This window comes from Beta vulgaris, chromosome 1, assembly GCF_026745355.1.
Source record: "Beta vulgaris subsp. vulgaris cultivar EL10 chromosome 1, EL10.2, whole genome shotgun sequence".
Classification (NCBI taxonomy): Eukaryota; Viridiplantae; Streptophyta; class Magnoliopsida; order Caryophyllales; family Amaranthaceae; genus Beta; species Beta vulgaris.
The window spans coordinates 46646453-46665612 of record NC_079202.1 but is presented as its reverse complement, the minus strand read 5'-3'; the positions used below and the strand labels follow the sequence as shown (position 1 = coordinate 46665612).

The window sequence follows — 19160 nt, the reverse complement described above, 5'->3', positions numbered from 1 at the left end:
TTAACTTTGTAGTTATAATGACAAAATATTAAATCGAAATATGAAAATTAGATTGATCGAATATATGAAAGTAGGTTGATGATAGAGTTATGTTGGGTTGAGTGGAGTATAGTGAAGCAAGCTCGAAGAAGACAAGCCAAGGAGGAGTTAGGCCCGGGCAAGTAGCAGGTTCATGAGCCCGGGCGGACGCCCTTCTTCGAGGCCTAGGGCAGTAAGTTGGGCTCTTGATCCCCCGAGCAGGTGGCCTAAGGCTCGGGTGGGCGAGTAGTGTGTTATAGCTTCTACCTCGAGGCAGGAAGTTACAGTGAGGTTTGGCCGGTCGGACAATTCTTCGGGCCCACCCGTACAATTCTTCGGGCCCACCAGGACAATCCAGTTTGCACGTGTTTTTTTCGTGATTTAGTTTTAAAGTATGGTCCTCAGTGGCGGAGCTAATATGGGTCACGTGACCCCTTGAATGAATTTTTTTTAAGGATTTTTTTTTAAAAAAAAATTTAGCATCAGACGCAATTACATAAGCACGCAACGATCAGCACTTTAAAAGAGGAAAAGGATCTGCACTCCTGTATTATCGTCTGCCATTTGCATACTTTTTTGACTTTATTAATTAGAGTGGGTCCAACTTTCAATTCCATATTTTTTAGGCTATGTTTGACAATACTGTCTGAAATGGAGCTAAAACTGATAAGGTGTCTGAAACTGATTAGGTAACAACTGAAAATGTTAAGGTGCTGAAACCGATAACCTAGCTGATTGCATAACCTGTTTGGTAAAATTATTTATGACTGTTGCTGAAATCTCTTTTTAGGCTTTAAAAGATAAAAAGAAAATATCTTTTTAGACTTTAAAAGATAAAAAGAATAAAAAAAATAATTTCCAACACCTTATCTCATACGCTATATTTTACTCCAACTCAATTTCAGTCAAATTTTAAACTTATTTTATTTAAATATCTCCACCAAACATCACTAATATATAAGGTTACTTAAAATTATAGCACCTGGAGTATTATTTAAGTCACTTGAAATATTTACCTAAACAAAGCCTTAACTAAATCAACTTAAAAGAATTTAATTTTTAGAACTTTTCACTTTCTCTCTCCTTCCTTTCCAAATACTCACTAAAAAATATTCATACCGGAAAAAATATTTCAAACCGAAAATAATTTTCGGACCAAAACAAAATTGCGGACCAAAAATAATTGCCGGACCAAAAATAATATTCGGACCAAAATTAATTTTCGAACGAAAATAAAATTTGAACTATAGAAAAAAATTTCAAACAAATTCAAACCTAAAAAAAATAAGGGCGTCCTTTCATCCATGGCGTTCACAGGTTGTGTCAACGTATCATTTGACAATGTTGTACATCTCTAATGGAGGAACAACATCAATGCTGAAGGGAAACTAAGAAATGGCGAGATCATGTTATCTAACAGCTACAAAACAGACCGCTAGAAGAGTTTAAGTGGAAAATTTGAATCCGCCAACACGAAAACAAAGAACAGCTCAGGGAAAAGCTCAGATTGTGAGACATTTCACGCAATTCAAAACTCAAAAGTGCAGCCAATAGTTCATCGAGCAATCGACCAGCGACCACCGCGCTGCACGCCGACCAGCGACCACCGCCCGCACGCTTGCATCGTTGTTCTCCTCCGAGGCTTCGACCTCCGACCTCCGCGGCAGCCCGCAGCCACCAGGTATTGAAATAGTTTAAATTTTAATTCTTTTACACTATCAATTTCCTAATTGCTATATTGTATATTTAAAATCTTATTTGGTTGATATTAATTGTAATATTTGTGTGGATTTTTGAATTTGTAAATTGTGATTGATACACTTTGTCAGTTTGTTGTTATTTCTTTTGTGAATGTGTGAATTTGTATAAATTAAGAAGGGTTAATTAATTTATAATTTTTTTTATGATGATTTAGTTTCTTTATGATGGTAATTTATTGATTGATTTTCATATAATTTAATAGTTTGTATGTTAGTTCATATGTATTAATTTGTATTAAATAATGAATTAGAAAACGATGAGTGATACACCTAGATCAAAATATGAGGCAATGGAAAAAGAACCCACTTTTCGAAAATTTATGTTTAAGAAAATGAAATCTCAAGGTAATTCATGTTCTTAGACAATTTTTTATTTGTTTACGATGTATGACACTGAATATTGGATAATGTTTCTTTGCGTTGTGAAATTTTTAATATTGAATATCTTTTGTTTTTTCTGTGACCCCTCGATTTTGAAATCCTGGCTCCGCCATTGGTGGTCCTTGGATTGCTTTTTTAATCCTATGAGTATAAATACCCTATTTTTTGGTTTTAGAAGGTTGTAGCACACATATCTCAAAGTTCAAACTTAGAGCCTCATCTTTCTAGGGTTTTAGGAGAGAGAATGAGTTTGTGAGATATTTTATGTTCACCATTGATTCTCCATTGATTTCATAGTGTAAGTTTGTGGGATTTTCTCCTGTATTCGGGTTTCCCACGTTAATCTTGGTGTATTCTTTCTTTTTTTGTCTCTCTTTGCATTACTTGATTGTTATTTCAATTTCGTGTTTTCTTCTTGATTATTGTTGATTGTTACATACTCCCTCCGTTTCCTAAAAATCTCCCCTCTTTCCGTTTGAGTGCGTCTCCAAAAAATCTTCCATCTTCTAGTTTATTCCTTATTTGGAATTTTTTTTCCTTTTTTACCTTCTCATGTCCCTATCATATGGTCCACCATTACATTATTAATTCAATTTTACTCCCTTTCTCTCTCCTAATTTAACCCCTTTTTATTTGTTTATTTATCTTAACCCCTTTCTCTCTTCTACTTTACCCACCCTACACCCCACACAAGTTGATTCTCATTGGTATCTGTAGTAACAGTAACAAGGAAGATCTTTAGGAAACGGAGGAAGTAAACTAGTTAGCACTTGTTTCTAAATCACAACAATTTCTTTAGTTTTATGTTTGATTTTTTGAAAAAATTTATGAAACTGGCTTGGAGAGAAACCTATTAAATAGGGGAGGAGCATTGTATGGTAAATCAGATGACTTGGTAATTAAGTTTAATAGATATTTGTAGACTAGTAGGTGTAAAATCCCATCGATGTTTTGAATATCACTTATCACTAACAATAGTTACTTCAATCAATGTAAGGGTTGTGATTCCAAAAAACAAACTTCATGTGGTGATGGAATGTAACAATCCGAATAACCATATTTGTTGATCTACGAATACTGCACTTGTTTCTTTTTAATCTACGCAGTTTGACTTTCACGCCTGCTAACACCAAATTTTGACTATTAGTATCTTTAATTACAAACAAATAAACTTTACGAAAAGTTGATATTTGAAAAATATATGTCGAGTCTAAACTTGTTATAAGATTAGTATATTTCATTGCAGAAAAAACTGTTAAAGTTCTTTAAGTAGAATAATTTTAAGAAGTTATTAAATAATACAAAAATTGGTCGAAGATTAATATTATGGAAATAAGATTATGTACTTTCCATACTAAAGATCCTAATCTATCACGACTACATATAAATTAAGGAAACATCATATGTGATTAGTGCTTTGAAAAATTTGCTATTTATACTGCATCTAATTTTCTTAAAAACATATGGACACTTGACATTTGAAAGAGGACTCAAGTGTTGTCGATTTCTAACCTATTTGACTTTTTATATATAGCAAGATGGTATGAGATAAATTTTGTTCTCTTACTTGGTACTAACCGGCAAGTATAAGCCCATCGAAATTCACCCATCTTGGAATAGTAACATATTAAGTTTCAAAGGGAGAGGATTGTATGTATGTGGGTGTTAAGAAGAGATGTTCCCTTAATCCTTTTGGGCAGGGGGATTATTAAATTTTAATTGGCTGTTCATCATAACCTCCGAGAACTATTTGTTGTAAATTAAGAAATGAAAGTTTATAATAACACTTATTTCAACGCAATATAACATTGTAAATAATTTATACTCTTAGTTTTGGATGAAAATAAATTATTAGCTTTTAAATAAAATTTAAATTAATATATTAATACTGTATATATTAACATGTTTAGATATTATTAAACCGCTTAATAATGCCTCTAGTAATGTTTAACCCCATACTAGAACAGTTGTGATTTGTGAGATACAAACATTTAGTAGTATGCTAAGCAATGCTTAGTCAACGCTAGTAGAAAAAATATTTATTGCTATTGTTGCTGTTTTGACAAAATATAGCAATGAACAACATGAGGAAAAAAAAATTAAATCCCCACATGAGTTTGTCAAACTCAATCTAATAAGCAAAAGGCTCTTAGAATAAGTTACTAGTAGAAAAGTAAGAAAATCTTCACCCCAAAGTACAAGTTAAGTATACGATTGAGACTTAATCGTTTAAGTTTTCACCATATAGGATCTCACAAAACTTATTAATGTCACAGAAAGAGGAAAAGAAATGTAACACCGGAGACAACGTAAGGAGGGAGGAGCAATTTTTCGAGGATTAAGCAATTAATTCGCAAAAATATCTGCTCTTATAATTGTTAATCTGACATTCTTCCATAAATTGAGTTTATTCTGGTAAATGTTTATGCAATATTATTGTTTAATCCCAAATTAATCCATAAAAAGCGAAAAATATTATTTAAGGTTTGAGAGGAAAGTGGAAACAATTATGAAGGCAGAGTTGACGAGCAAGAGAATCTTCTTGGATTTCTTATATATTTTTTTTCTCTAAAAAAATAAACAAAAACCTTAAGACCCGTTCATTATCATTTTTTTTTGGTTCTCTGTCTGAAAACTAAAAACAAAATATAGGAAACCATAAAAGTGGTTTTAGCACTTTTTAGTTGTCAGTTTTCAAAATCATCATGTTTCTAATAAGGACTAATTTTTGATCCATTATAGGATATATATCATATGATTTTAAATACGAAAAACCAAAAACCTAAAAACCACAGTGATACTGAACGAGCCCTTAGCAACACTACTTTGTTAACTAAACGTTCTATATTCTAACGCTTATGAAAAGTTATCCAAAAGCTACTTAAAACTCTAATCACTACTCTATCCTCAATCATGAAAAACACATAAAGTTGGTCTTGTAAGACACCATCTAATTTTAACTTAAAATTAGGCATCGCCCAAGCGGCCAAGCCCAATATCAACAGGAGAACATGCCACCTTTTTCTAATATAGTGACTAATTTAATCTATTCAGAGATTAGGTTAATCTATTTCGTGACCAGTTTAATCTATTCAGTAATGACATTCTTTAATTCATTCAATGAGTAGTTTAATCCATTTAGTGATTAGTTTGATCCATTCGGTAAAACTACCGAGTTATTTTCGCATATCAAATGCACCGTTCCACCTCCTCGGTAACTCTCTAGTCGCTTCATGCAGAAGCCAGAACACATCATAATTGTATCGATTATCTCTATTCTATATGGGAAGAGGGGAAGGACACCAAAATATTAGAAACCCCATTTTACCCTCATAACATCTCTATTCTAACTACTTTTATGAAAAAATAAAAAAGAAAACTACCTAATTTATTTTAAAAAATGAAAAAAGATATTACAAAAAGAAAACCATCAACCATTCAAATATTCCTAATTTATTAGAAATAATTATCCTCAAAAAAAAATTTATTAGAAATAATTAATAATTAATTTAATTTTCTTCATCTGCTAAAAAAATTAATTTTCTACGTATCTTCGCACGCATCGCGTGCATATAAAAACTAGTAAGCCTTAATTGTTAGAGTTTGTCTTATAAGATACCGTCTCTTTTAATAATTTTTGTAATCGTTAGGCCCTTAACAACATTACATTTCTCCACTTCCTCTTTTCTCCATCCTCACGAGAAAAGCAAAAGTAGAGCACTCTCTAATAAATTCTCTTCTTCCACCACACACGACACCACCGAAGGCTCCGGTACATCCATCCGTTGCCTCTTCACAAATTTGAGCAATAATTAAGAATCGAATAAACCGCGAAAGAGTCTCCGGTAACTAGTCTTACTGCTTTTGTTTCATTTCTTCTATCCCTCACATTATTAATTTGTTTCTAATTCCTTTAAGAATTGATTATATTTTGATTATTCAAAGTTTAATTGAAAATTAAACTATTATTGCTAATTCATCTCATATCTTGTTAACATTGTTGTGTATGATTCAGGCATTTCAGTTGGTATATTAATATTATGGCAAGGTCATTATCTAGTATGCTAATCAGGAACATGGCTAGTTTCTCGGCTCGTCGTTCCAACACTCAAGTAAACATCTTATTGCCTTTTCGATTACGTGTTTTTTATGCTTTAATATTATGATTTCTGGGGGTATTTGCTTCAACTGCTTAGTATAATAAGGGCAATGGTGATTGTGATTTCTGGAGGTTGTTTGAAACTGTTGTTCAAATTAAATAGGGATTGTATTTATACATTCATTCATGATTCCCTTTGTTGTTGTTTGGCTCCTATAAGAATCCCGATATGGACTACTTTAATTCCTTATTAAGGGGAAGGGGAAGGGGGCGGGGGCGGGGCCGGGGGCGCCTTCCTTGAATGATTTTAAATGATCTATAAGTTGTTTAATTGGCTGTTATTTTAGGTCTTCTTCAAATTTAACGTTTGTATCACTCGTTGCCTCCCCTAGTGTTTCACATATTATCGTTTTATGTTCTTAATCCGTCTTTTAAAGTTACCTGATCATTTTGAAAAGACATCCTCCTTAGTGGGATTATAATGGAATAACTTGAAGTTGGCATTATTATGAGAAAACTTTTCATAGTTGGGACTATTTCTGTGAATTTTTCCTAGTATGCTAAAGTGCTTACAATATTATTATGAACTTTAATTATAGAATACGACCAAGTAAGCTTGTAAAGAGAAAATCTTTTTTTTTTTTTTTTTTTGACAACGAGGAAACATACAGAAAATAAAACCAAAAGCTCAACTAGTTCCTTAACCGTAGTCCATGTGATGTTAACGACACCAGAGAGCTAATTGTTGTGCGTCTGTTATCTGGGACCTCGAGACCTGGACGACTTGACAAGTTGTGAGAGATCTGGCAGTGTTCTTGATGGCTTCCAGAGTCCATTTGATTGTTATGTCTGTTATCTAATTGATGTTGACGACACCAGAGAGCTAATTGTTGTGCGTCTGTTATCTGGGACCTCGAGACCTGGACGACTTGACAAGTTGTGAGAGATCTGGCAGTGTTCTTGATGGCTTCCAGAGTCCATTTGATTGTTATGTCCCCATAATCCCTCGAGCGGAGCTGTTGAATTAGTTGAGACGACTTAGTCAGGACGGTCAAATTCAAGTACCCTGCATTCGTAGCCCACGTGATGGCCTTAAGACAAGCGAAAGCCTCTGCCGCAACTTCTGAGGATGCATAATAAAATCTCCCGTACTAATCTGCAGTAACTTGAATCCTTAGGCCCCTGTCCCCAAACGGTTGTTGCCCAATATGTACTAGGTTGCACCCAGGAGGTGTAGAGGGGTCCCGGGGATTCCTTAAAGGCACACTCCCCCCTTCGAGGAAAACTGCATGTTGCTGGTCACTCTTAATGAGTAGCATATTAATTGAATCCGCGGTCGGCCGAATTTGACGAAAGACCTGATTGTTTCTTAGTAGCCAGATCGACCAAAGGGTGGCTACAAACCTTGGAAGTCTAATTCCCTCATAACCCTCGATTTTGTATAGAAGAAGGAACCCAGACGTCAACCAGTCCCTGAAGCATAAGTCCGGAGCTAAATTCAGGTGCATGGTGATTTGACGCTGTTCCCAAGCCTCGAGTGCCAGGGTGGTTAGTGTCTTCGATCTTGTGTAGACAAACCGGACATTCGCTAGAGTCGCTAATTTGTCTTTGGTATAGGTTCCGATTTGTTGCTAGACCGTTATGCCACAATTTCCAAATGAATAGTTTCCATTTTGGCATGATGCGCGATCCCCAAAGGACACGGAAGAACTCCCTGTGAGATGTGGATGTCATGCTACATATTTCTTGTTGGTGATGGAGTAGAATCGCATACCCCGATTTAGTGTCATACTTGCCCGATTTACGATACGGCCAAAAAACCCCGTCCTTTATATTAGGCTCAACAGGGAGTTCTATACTCTTGATTTTACGTGCCGAAACTAGTTCAAAAAGATCATTTATTTTCCTCGAATTCCATTGGCGTTGATCTTCCAGGATTAGGTGCGCCACTCTGAGGTTGAGAGCGGTCGTCAATGGAATGTGGTCCCGAAAAATTGGCTTTGACCCCTGAGCCTAAAAATTATTAGTAACTCCTATTTCACATCCATCTCCTACTTTCCACTGAGAGTGAAGACGAAGCAAACTATCGGCCATGACCATGCCTTGCCTTCCCCAGGGGTTCATGGTGTTTTCTGGACGGGAAGATCTCCGGTAGACTCGTGAGATAAGCAAATTTGGGTTGTGTTGGATCCTCGAAGCCTTTTGCATCAGGAGAGCCTTGTTAAAAATACCAACATTCCGAATGCCCAAACCCCCCTCTCTTCGCGGACGTTGAATAATACTACGATTTTTCCAGTGTAAACCTTTACCATGCTTATCCTTCCAGAAGAAGGCCGCAAAGAGGCTATCCAATTTGTTTATAATGTTTGTTGGAATCCGGAACACCGCCAGGTAATGCATTAATGCCCCAATAAGAATGGAGTTTATAATAATTATCTTTGCTGGTTGAGAGAGCAAGGAGTGGTTCCAACTCGCTATTCTCGATGAAGCCTTGTCCAGCAAGTGGGTGAAGTGTTGAACTTTTGAACCTTGCAAATCAATGTGAATACCAAGATATGTGCCCAAAGAAGACTGAGCTTCCACTCCCAAAAGAGCTTTGTAATCGCTTTGCGCGGCTTCTGTAATATTTGGGCTAAACTTTACAAAGGATTTTTGTAAGCTCACCATTTGTCCCGAGATGCCACAGAATCTTCGAATGACCTGTAGCTGCCGAGCATGCCTCTTTCGATGCTTTAAAGAAAAATAAGGAGTCATCGGCGAAGAACAGGTGAGAATCTGCGGTCCGCGAACCCCTAGTTTGATACCTTGAAATTGGTGAATGTCCGTAGCCAATGTTGTCATTCGAGAGAGAATGTCCATGCAAAACAAGAATAAGTATGGCGATAATGGATCCCCTTGCCGAAGACCGCAAGTTGGAGTAATGGGAGCAGTGGCGGCTCCATTTATTAGGAGACGATAGCTTGACGTTGTAATACATTCACGTATCAGCTTTACCTAGTGAGCAGGGAAACCATAAGCTTGAAGGACTTTTAATAAGAAATTCCAGTTGACCCTATAATAAGCTTTATTCATATCCAGTTTTAGCGCTGCTAAATGTTTGTTACCTCTCTTTTGCTTGTTGATGACATGTGTGAGTTCATGGGCTACTAGGGATGAGAAAATATTTTTTGAAGATTGTAAAGTTGCATAAAAAAGTTTGATTAATATGTTAAGTTGTAGTAGCTCTTTATTTTTTCACTCCTCTTCTCCAATGTGGTTGTATAACATTGTATTTTAGTCTATCATTTAACATTGTACATTTCTGTTTTCCTAATTTCATCATAGTAAGACATTATTGGTTATTTTTAATTCATAATTGCACTTTTTAGTACTTGTGAATACTCAGATAGTTGTTTCTTTTGGGATGGTTAATGAAAATATGATAATTCAGATCTGATCACCTTTTTTTGGTACTTGTATTCCTAATTTCATCGTAGTAAGACATTATTGGTTATTTTTAATCCATACTTTTACTTTTTAGTACTAGTGAATAGTCAGATAGTTGTTTCTTTTGGGATGGTTGATGAAAATATGATAATTCAAACTCTGATCACCTTTTTTTGGTACTTGTATTCATAAGCAACCTCACTTCTTATAAAATATCTCATGTGGAATAAAATCTGAATATTTCTGTACATACTGTAAACCTATATACTACCTCCGTACTTTTTTAGTTGCACCATTTGGTTTTGTGGCACTATTCATCAATCAACTTTGTTAAGCTGTCTCGCATTATTATATAAGAAAAAACATAGTCAAGTGGGGTCTTGTTAGATTCGTCTCAATGCGAGGATTCCAAATATGAAATTTTTATATTTTTTACTTGCACCTAATAAGAGATATTAACGTTCAAAGAATCGTCTCGACAAGTGTGAAAAAGCAAATGGTGCAACTAAAAGAATACAGAGGTAGTACTTAGCAATGATCAAAATACAAATATAACTTATCAAATCTCGAAATGAGCGAGTAATTGCACAGTTTGTCAGAGAAGGTAATCCCATCTCCACCTTGAGACCAAGATACTGCAAGTAAATTATTAGCCCCTCTAGCAAAGGTGTCCTCAAATATGGACATTAAGAAAGATATTGATGTTCCAAAGAGAGTGAACAAAGGACATAACTTGTTGAAGTCCTTGTTAATATGTTTCAGAATTGTCTTCCCTTCTTTATGACAAGGTGGAGCTCTCAAATAATCTATCTGATTAAATGCATTTTTACTTATGAAACATGTCCTTTTATCTACCTTTTCTTTGGCATTGATGGTTTTGCAATTAATATCGTTCAGGTATGACCTTTATGAGTTCATAGTTCAAGTTTATGGGTTATTTCTTACTGTTTGTTTGTATTAGGTATCTGGGTTGTCATACCTAAATTCAATGAAGTACTCAACTACGTCTTCTAACGATCCTGATTCACATGAAGATTTCAGGCCAACCAGTAAGATTGAGAGTTCTGACCTTTCTGTAAAAGAGATTGTTGAGCAGGTGATAATATTCCTTTTTCTGTGACTATTTGTGTAACGAATTTTGCCCATATGCCATTCTCTTTAGCTTGAAATTTTATCTTTTAGCTTATCAATCTAATGGTGAATGCATCTTCTTGCTTGGTATCTTCAGGATGTGAAGGGGAATCCCATTATGATTTATATTAAGGGGGTGCCTGAAATGCCGAGATGTGGTTTCAGCTCTCTTGCTGTGAGGGTACTGAAGGAATATGGTAAGATTTTCAGTTTTGGTTGATCATATGACTTTTTTGTCTATATGTTCATTGGATTGCTCTTAGGTACTCTTTAATATATTGATCAAATCTTTTGAGGTTGACTTTTGTACATAGCTGAGCGGTATGTTTTTATGTGATGGACCTTGTGAACCTCCCCTTCCCTCTTAATAAGTAAATAATGAAGCTACCCTGACCAAGCTAAGCATCGGCTTGCCCAAGTTTCGGTGGTTCTATGAAAGTTCTTGGCTTGAAAATTCTATTAGTCAAAATTTTAGGGAACGTTCTTATATTGTGCTTTTTATTTTAGATTTCTGCTGTGATCTCTCTTAATTTCTATATAATTTCTTTCATTCAGTCTGTCATCCCCATGTATTATAAAACTTTTTGCTTTGTAGATACATCTGAAAGGTTGAATGATCCATGGAACTTTCTTTTCTTATCTGAACTATTATTTTACTTATCCTTGTATCTTCTAATCTTCTTTAGCTTTTGTTGCTGTTGTTGTGAAGCTCCTTAAGTAATGGTAAGTGGGGAATCTAGTGAGGACATACTTGTTGAGTCCATATGCTCCACATTTTATTTATGCTTATTTTGGTTTGTATTTATGTTGTTGACCTCTCTTTGTCGTAATTTTCTGTCCATGTTATAAAGTCTTATGAAGAGAATTCATTATTAGTGTCATCCTAGACTTTTTTCTTTATCTTTTATCGTGAACTATTTTAAAAATGGCTAAAGAAGATATGGGCGCCACGGGCCTATTCATATTTCTTAATATGTTCACCACTGTAGCTGTTTCTTTGTACCATCCTTCTTAGACCTTGCTGTTGGTTTCTGTAACTTCTTTTATCACCTTCAGCTGGTCTACTGAGCTGGTTTCTTCGTCCTGCGGTCCTAATGATATGTGTGTTCTGCGCAGGTGTTCCTTTTAGTTCCAGAAATATCTTGGAAGACATGGAGTTGAAGAATGCTGTTAAAGCCTACAGGTGCATTGCCACTTGTTTTCTTATTTAAGTTGCTTCTTCTCACAAATTCATAAAATTGCATGATTCAGCTTGATTCTCTTTTTGAAATAAGTAACTGTTTCACTGATGAACACTTGTCTATGATGGGAGTCATCGTCATGTTCTACTAGGGCATGGCTGCTTGACTTACTATGGCATTTCTTTTGATACTGCCTTTCAGCTCTATATTGAGTCATACAAGTTCCCATAATTTTGAATTGATATAGTCATCACACTGTACAATTTTAGGATGCTGCTATCCTGAATTAACGGTCCTTTAACTTGGTGGACTATCAGCTTATTGTCTGATGTTGCTATAATTAACCTTCAAGCTACTGCCTTATCGTCTTGCCTGTTATTGCTGACATAGTAATTGGTTTCATCATTTAGTCTGTGTGGCATTAATTGATGCAGAATAGCAATTATGTCGACACACTGATTAAGAATAGACCCTATGTTATCATCTTTTGAAAATTGGAAATCGAGCAGACATCCCCCCAAAGGCTAAAACCTTCCTGATATATCAACATATTTTTTCATTTTTTCTAGTGCTTACATCTCATGGCTCGATCCTCATACCACTGATAGGCTTCCTGCCTTCCTCATCACTCAACCTTGAACACCATCTGCTTGCACACTCTCTGAGGCTGTTCTGCTTAGAACTAATAAGGCTCACTTCCAAAGTGCAAATGGTTTCCAAGTGATTAAGCTTTTCATGCTGTTGCCGGTAGCACATTTTGTAAATGTGGAAAAGAGTATGTGAAGTTTTGAACTTCTATACAGCTAACAATCATAGGTTGCCAAGAAGCGTGCAACTTGTGCAAATTCCTCCAAGTGTATTGGTGTTAGCAGGCTAGCCTTGCCACACCATCATGCTCATGGATGCTCATTATATACCCCCTCCTCCTTTCCTTTTAGCCCTGAGACTACCCTTTTGCTCTCATGCAATTAACTGGTGCAACAGTCATTGGTAAAAAAATGTCTCCTCCTTGGTGGCAATCTCCAACAGACCGTGATGGCGCTTTTCAGAAATGTGAGATGAGAAGATAGAGGGAGTGGAGATGGAGTGTAAGTTCTTGTGCAAAGCTGGTCGGGTAATGAGAATTTAATTTCTTCCTCCTTTTTTTGACCTTTCTTGGGCTGGACCTGGCCATCAGGTTTTGTGGTTTAGGCGTTTGGAAATTGATCTAGTTGTTTCTCTATTATGCAATTAGTCTTAATTGGCCCGTCTTGGGCACATTTCGTCGGCGTTCCTTCGCGTTTCATACATGATAATTTTGACATGTTGAAGTTCAGAGTCCCAAATGTTTCCATGATTCATAGATAAGAACCATCCCCACTCCCCATGTCGGCGTCAGTCATGTGTGAGCATGAGTGGTGGAAGTGCCATGTACAAATTTAGATATAAAATGGGGGCCAACACTTGGTGTGCTGTGAAGGAAGCAATGCTGGACTGCCTTGTATGATGGCTTCCATGGACCATGGGTACATGCATGTAGGTAAGCAAGATAACCAAAGAGTATCTATGATGGGTTCTGTATAGAGATTTTTGGGTTCAAAGGCCGATACAACAAAACTTGTCATTTTAAGGAGTCTGTCCCCGTGCTAAAAATCTTTATATATAAAAGAATAGTGAAAAGAAGTTTTTTGGTTGCCTCATTCAAGTGGCAATGAGAAAAAGCCTCTTTCTAATGGGTCCTTATGGGCATCTATAGTGAGCTTCTCCATTGTAACTTGGAAGGAATGCTTATTTAGTGATTTCAAGCTCCATTAGGCCTCATGAATGCAAGTAATGAGCCAAAAGGCTTGGTTAGGCTCCTGTCTTTGATGACATGAGGATCACAGTGCTCCCAAGACAAGAAGATAGATGTGAATAAGAATGAGGGTTCAAAGATAGTGGTTGATTGCATGTGAATAAGAATGAGAGTTTAGTTGGACCTCAATAACCAGATTACAAATTAGATGGTTTCTCCCAGCTCAGTTCCAAAGCATCAAACATCATTTCTTTTAGATTCTTCTTAAACATAGTATTTAGTATATGTTCTCTAATTATTAAAACATAGATAGTTTACTAACGTTTTATAGACTATAATTGCTAATCATTTCCATATTCCCTCGTTTTTGAGAATTTATGTTTCTCCTTTTCCCAATACCGTTCCTGTTTCCATTTTGTGTGCTACATAGCCTCTTGCCATTCACTTGGATGTTGGGATAAGTGGTTGAGGATTTATTCAGGATCAAGGATCGGGAGTGCGTGTCTCTAGACTTCTGTCTATTTCATTGAATAGCCTCACCTTTAGACATATTGCTTCTATGCGTCTCGTCTCATTTCCCCCGCTAATGCTTAATCCTCTCTACGTACTTTTTCTATTTGGGGGAGGGGGTTTTTGCACTAGCATTTGCTTATGCTGCTGATACCTTACGTCCAATATCGTTGGAGCCTGTCATGCATATTCTAGAATCTGGATTCAGAGAGACATGGAGCTAATGTGTCTGCTTCCAGGACTAGTCTCCTTCGTGTAGTTTTGGGGATTGATTGGGTTGGGTTGTAGATTGTAATACAGCGCTAGAGCATTTTCTGGGGGCAATTGGTTACTCTTGGGATATAGATTGGGAGGAAATCACAATGGCAGTCAGTCAAACTTCCCCTTTGGTATTGTGGATCGAACGGAACGATTTAATATGTTGGAGCAGGTCATCTGGAAGAAGGTTTGTGGCATAGAGTTCTGTTGACTTTCTTTAGCACGTTGATGCTTGGAATGGTTTAGGGTTTTCCAACGAGGATAAACCATAATAATCTAAAATTTTCAATTTTTTGCATTTATGGTAACCCTTTTTTTTAGTGATTAAACTTAATGACTTCATTGATATGAATATCTATTCTAAGGTTGGATGTGTGACTCCATCGAGACGGCTTTGGGAGGTAAAGAATGAAATTTGCAAAACTTGTAACAAGGAATGTTAGGAGGGTGTTGCTAAGGTCTTTACTCTGCAAAGGTCAATAATGTAGAAAAACGATAGTTTGGTTTATTATGTGCATTGATGTGGAATTCTACTCTATTCTTTTGATTTATGAGGCCACTATAAGGGGATGACCAAAATAAATCGTACAAAAATTATAGTTAAGGGAGGTAAAAAATGAAATCGGCCAATTATATGTAATAAAGGATGTTGCTTTGCTGTAGGAGGGTGTTGCTAAATGTTTAGTGCTATAAGGACAATAAAGCTGTAGTATATTTTCTTCCACTGATGGTTTTTTTTTTTCTGGGTGTACTGATATTTTTAGAGTGCTATGAGAAGCTATGATAAATGCTATTTCCCTATCTCATATGTGTGGAAGTTGTAATTTTATCTTATAGTGGCTTCTAAGCCTTGTGGTTTCTTATGTGATACTCAAAATGAGCTCCCTGAAGGTTATAAGGCGTACATATCGAAGCAAGTATAGGAAAATTATGGTTAAGACGGAGTGGCTCTAAGGGAGATTGTCTATTTCTGTTGAGACTTTTTGACTCTGCTGAATGATGTAGGAACGGTTTAAAGGGCTCTGCTAATTAGCATTGTAAAGAATGGAATATTTTACTGAGACTTGGAACACTGATAGTTAAGAGAAAGCGGAGCTGGTTAGAGCGTCTTGGTAGTTAGGGAAGAAAGGAAACTAATGGCATGTCTGAGGCCATCAGACTAACTGGTTGGTTGAGAATATGTCAGTGCTTCATGGCCTTATCGATGATCGTTTTTTCGTAGTCAATGCATATAATGTCGTTCTGCTCATGAAGCAACTGCATCTGGCTCTTCTACCTCAGCCGGTAATTGAACTGATACAGAGACTATCCTTTAATAGGCAGCTTAAGGAAGTGGGAATGATATTGCAATTGTTGTGGTCGTAGCTCTTAGAGTGTGATATCCTCCAACTGGTTCTTACTAATTCTCCATGAGTACAACCTTTTATACGATTCATTCATGCAATGTGTATCTTGAGTGCCATTGTATGAGTGTGCTCTGAGTTTTGCTTTTCAGCCTTCACAACTCGTCGTTTTTAATGACCCTGGTTTAAAAAAAAAAAAAAAAAAATCTGAGACCTGCTTACAGCAAGTACAAGTATCTTCTAAAGTCACTTCCTTGAAGTAAAATGTTTTTACGAGGTTTATATTTTATAAAACAAGTACGAGAAATGTTCTGTTTAATCGTACTATTGCACTTCGAGAGTATAGTACGGTACACTAAACGTCTAAACCTAGTTGTTTACGTAGTAATTGTTTCCATATTGAATCCTTTCCCCTCCTCTGCAGCCACTGGCCTACCTTTCCACAAATATTTATCAAGGGAGAGTTCATTGGAGGATCAGATATTATACTTAACATGCACCAGGTAACTTCTCATCACTATTATGTTCTGCTGCTATTATTTATGAACCAAATTGTCTTTTGATATATGTTGTCTACCCAGACTGGTGAACTGGAGCAGAAGCTCAAAGAAATTGTTCCCAGCCAGCAGAAAGCAGAGTGAGTATTTCGCGGTTTCTCAAGCTTTATACAAAATGAGAAATTGTTTTTCGAAGAGTTGAGCGAGCATATGTAATATTTTTCTTTTGTGCCGTAGCAGAGTGGACATCATGTATTCTTTTTCTACGTAGTTAAACATACTTGCAACTAACATTCAATAATCTATAACCTGAATAATGGTAAGCAAAGTGAATTTTAGGTATTTCACTTTTCTTGAGCCATCTTCATTGAGTTTTATATTTCGTGATGAACCACTTTAAATTGAACGAACTATTTAATTCTGGGAACTGGAAGCTTTTTCTATCGTCTACGAGTAATATGATGTGTTTCTCATCCTTGATTGTTTGAATAATGCTTAATATTGTATAACAGTACTATGCAATTTGCCGATTTCCTACAAGTTCAGGTTTATGTGTGCCTGTTTTTGGTCGGGGTTCAGGATTAATGATCTATGTTGTATACTTCCTTCGTTTCTTTTTACTCGCTACACTTCTCATTTCACGGACTCCTAGATAATTTACTAATTTTTGGAGAAGAAAGAGGTAGATAGTAAAAAGAAAAGGGACCTATGTGGGAGGAGAGAGATAGAGAGAGTTTATTGCCCAAAAAAGAAGTGTAGCAAGTAATGTGAAACTTTTTATAATGAAAAGTGTAGCGAGTAAAAAGAAACGGAGGAAGTATTACTAGTACTATCCTCGTAGTAACTTGTAGTTTATAAGTGTCTTAATGAGATCTCTAACGTTGTCTCATCTAATTTTGGGGTTCGAAACCGAAATAATTAGATTAAGCTTCATGAAATAATGTGAATTAAAATATGTATAGCAAATTTTTGCCATTTTATAGTTTAAGATAATGGGTTTTGAATCCCAACAGATGGGTTGTAGAGCACATGGACCATTTAATCAACAAAATTTATTAATTGAAAGATAGAGAAACTAGTAAAATCATTTGGTACTGTGAAAATTTTGAATAAGTGATACTACAATATGATTTTAAACAACGGTAGGGCCTAGGGTAATTGAGCTTGGACTCGAGCTTGCTTTTGTCATTCTTCTACTTCTTCTGTTTAATTTAGTTGTGATATTTTTTAAATTACAGATTCTTATGCAATTTTTGGAGAGGAGAGAGATAGAGAAAGAAAATAAAAGGGTCTCATGTGCTAAAAGAGAGATAGAGAGAAATTATTATCCGAATTGAAAGTGTCACAACTAAATTGAAACTTCTTAAAATAGAAAGTGTCACAACTAAATTGAAAGGGAGGAAGTAATACATTTCAAAACATTTCCGATGTTTCTTTTCCAAAAAATTTCCAATAACTACTAAATGATAGACACTAATACGATTTGGCAACCCTAAAATATTCTAATCTCTCGGTTTCTTCTTTGAAGCAGTCTACCTAATTAATTAACAAGTCTTTTTCTGGATATGATTTAACTCCAAGGTGAGGTAACAAAATCAAATTCAAGCTCCAACCTCGTAATTACATGATAAATTTATCAAAATTAACAAGTCTTTTTCTGGATATGATTTAACTCCAAAGTGAGGAAACAAAATCAAATTCAAGCTCCGACCTCGTAATTACATGATAAATTTATCAAAAAGAAAAACATATTTTGCTAAAAAAAAAAGTGCTTGTTTTCACCAGAATTTATGAGAATTAAACTAATTTGAATTTATCACAATTTAAGTGAACTTATTAAAATTTATTGAATAACTAGGCCTATTAAAGGTTTGTTTGGCAAAAGTAGTTGTAGCAGTAGTCGTTAGTTATTGTACTAGTTATTGACTGTCAGATATTAGATATTAGAGTCATAACTAGTTCTTGTCCTAGGTCATACATCTCAGATATTTAGTGATATGCATTTGAAAAAAACAGAAATATTTGTCTTTAAATGATTCCCCCTCTGAAATACTAACATGAGCATTGTATTGTACTCCCTCCGTATTTTTTAGATGTAACATATTGACTTTGGGCACTATTCATCCAATACACTTTGACCACTAATTGTTATTTATACATAAGAAAATATAGTCATGTGTGATCTTGTTTGATTCGTCACGGTATACACTTTCCAAATATATATTTTTTGTAATTTTTACTTTTATACAATTGGAGATATTATTGGTCAAAGTTGTGACTCGGCAAATGTGAAAAGTCCAATGTTACATCTAAAAAAAAACGGAAGGAGTAGTTGATTAGTACATTAGCATAGCAAATGAGAGGTCATTTGTTCGAGTCTTGACACACATTTTTATTGTTTAACTAGTTATTAGGCCCGGGCTATGCTCCGGGTAAGAAAAAAAATTCATTTATTAATATAATACTTTATGATTATAACACTAAATACAACTTAGCCTAGTGGTTAAAACTTTAGTATATGTACTTGAGGTCATGTGATCAAACCCTATACTATGCAATTTCTTATTTATTTTATTGTATATGAATTACATGAACTAAAACTCCCTAGGGAGAGCGTCACATGGTACAATTTCTTGTTTTCGCATGCCTTTTAATATATTGGTATAGATGTCTCGTTTCATTGTATGGGGGAAGGAAGAGCACATGTGGCAGCATGACATTTGTTTGTCTATCTATATATATATATATATATATATATATATATATATATATATATATATAT

General features: G+C 35.5%; 1 protein-coding gene across 1 annotated transcript; it reads left to right on the top strand.

The window, feature by feature from the left end:
• The first annotated feature begins 5818 nt into the window (after window positions 1–5818).
• LOC104892351 (monothiol glutaredoxin-S15, mitochondrial) lies at window positions 5819–16821 on the top strand. The gene is made up of 7 exons (XM_010678259.4): window positions 5819–6004; window positions 6175–6271; window positions 10646–10780; window positions 10913–11012; window positions 11932–11998; window positions 16306–16384; window positions 16463–16821. The coding sequence occupies exons 2-7, from the start codon at window positions 6200–6202 to the stop codon at window positions 16520–16522; spliced, it is 513 nt and encodes a 170-aa protein (XP_010676561.1). The 5' UTR covers window positions 5819–6004; window positions 6175–6199; the 3' UTR covers window positions 16523–16821.
• The last annotated feature ends 2339 nt before the right edge of the window (window positions 16822–19160 follow it).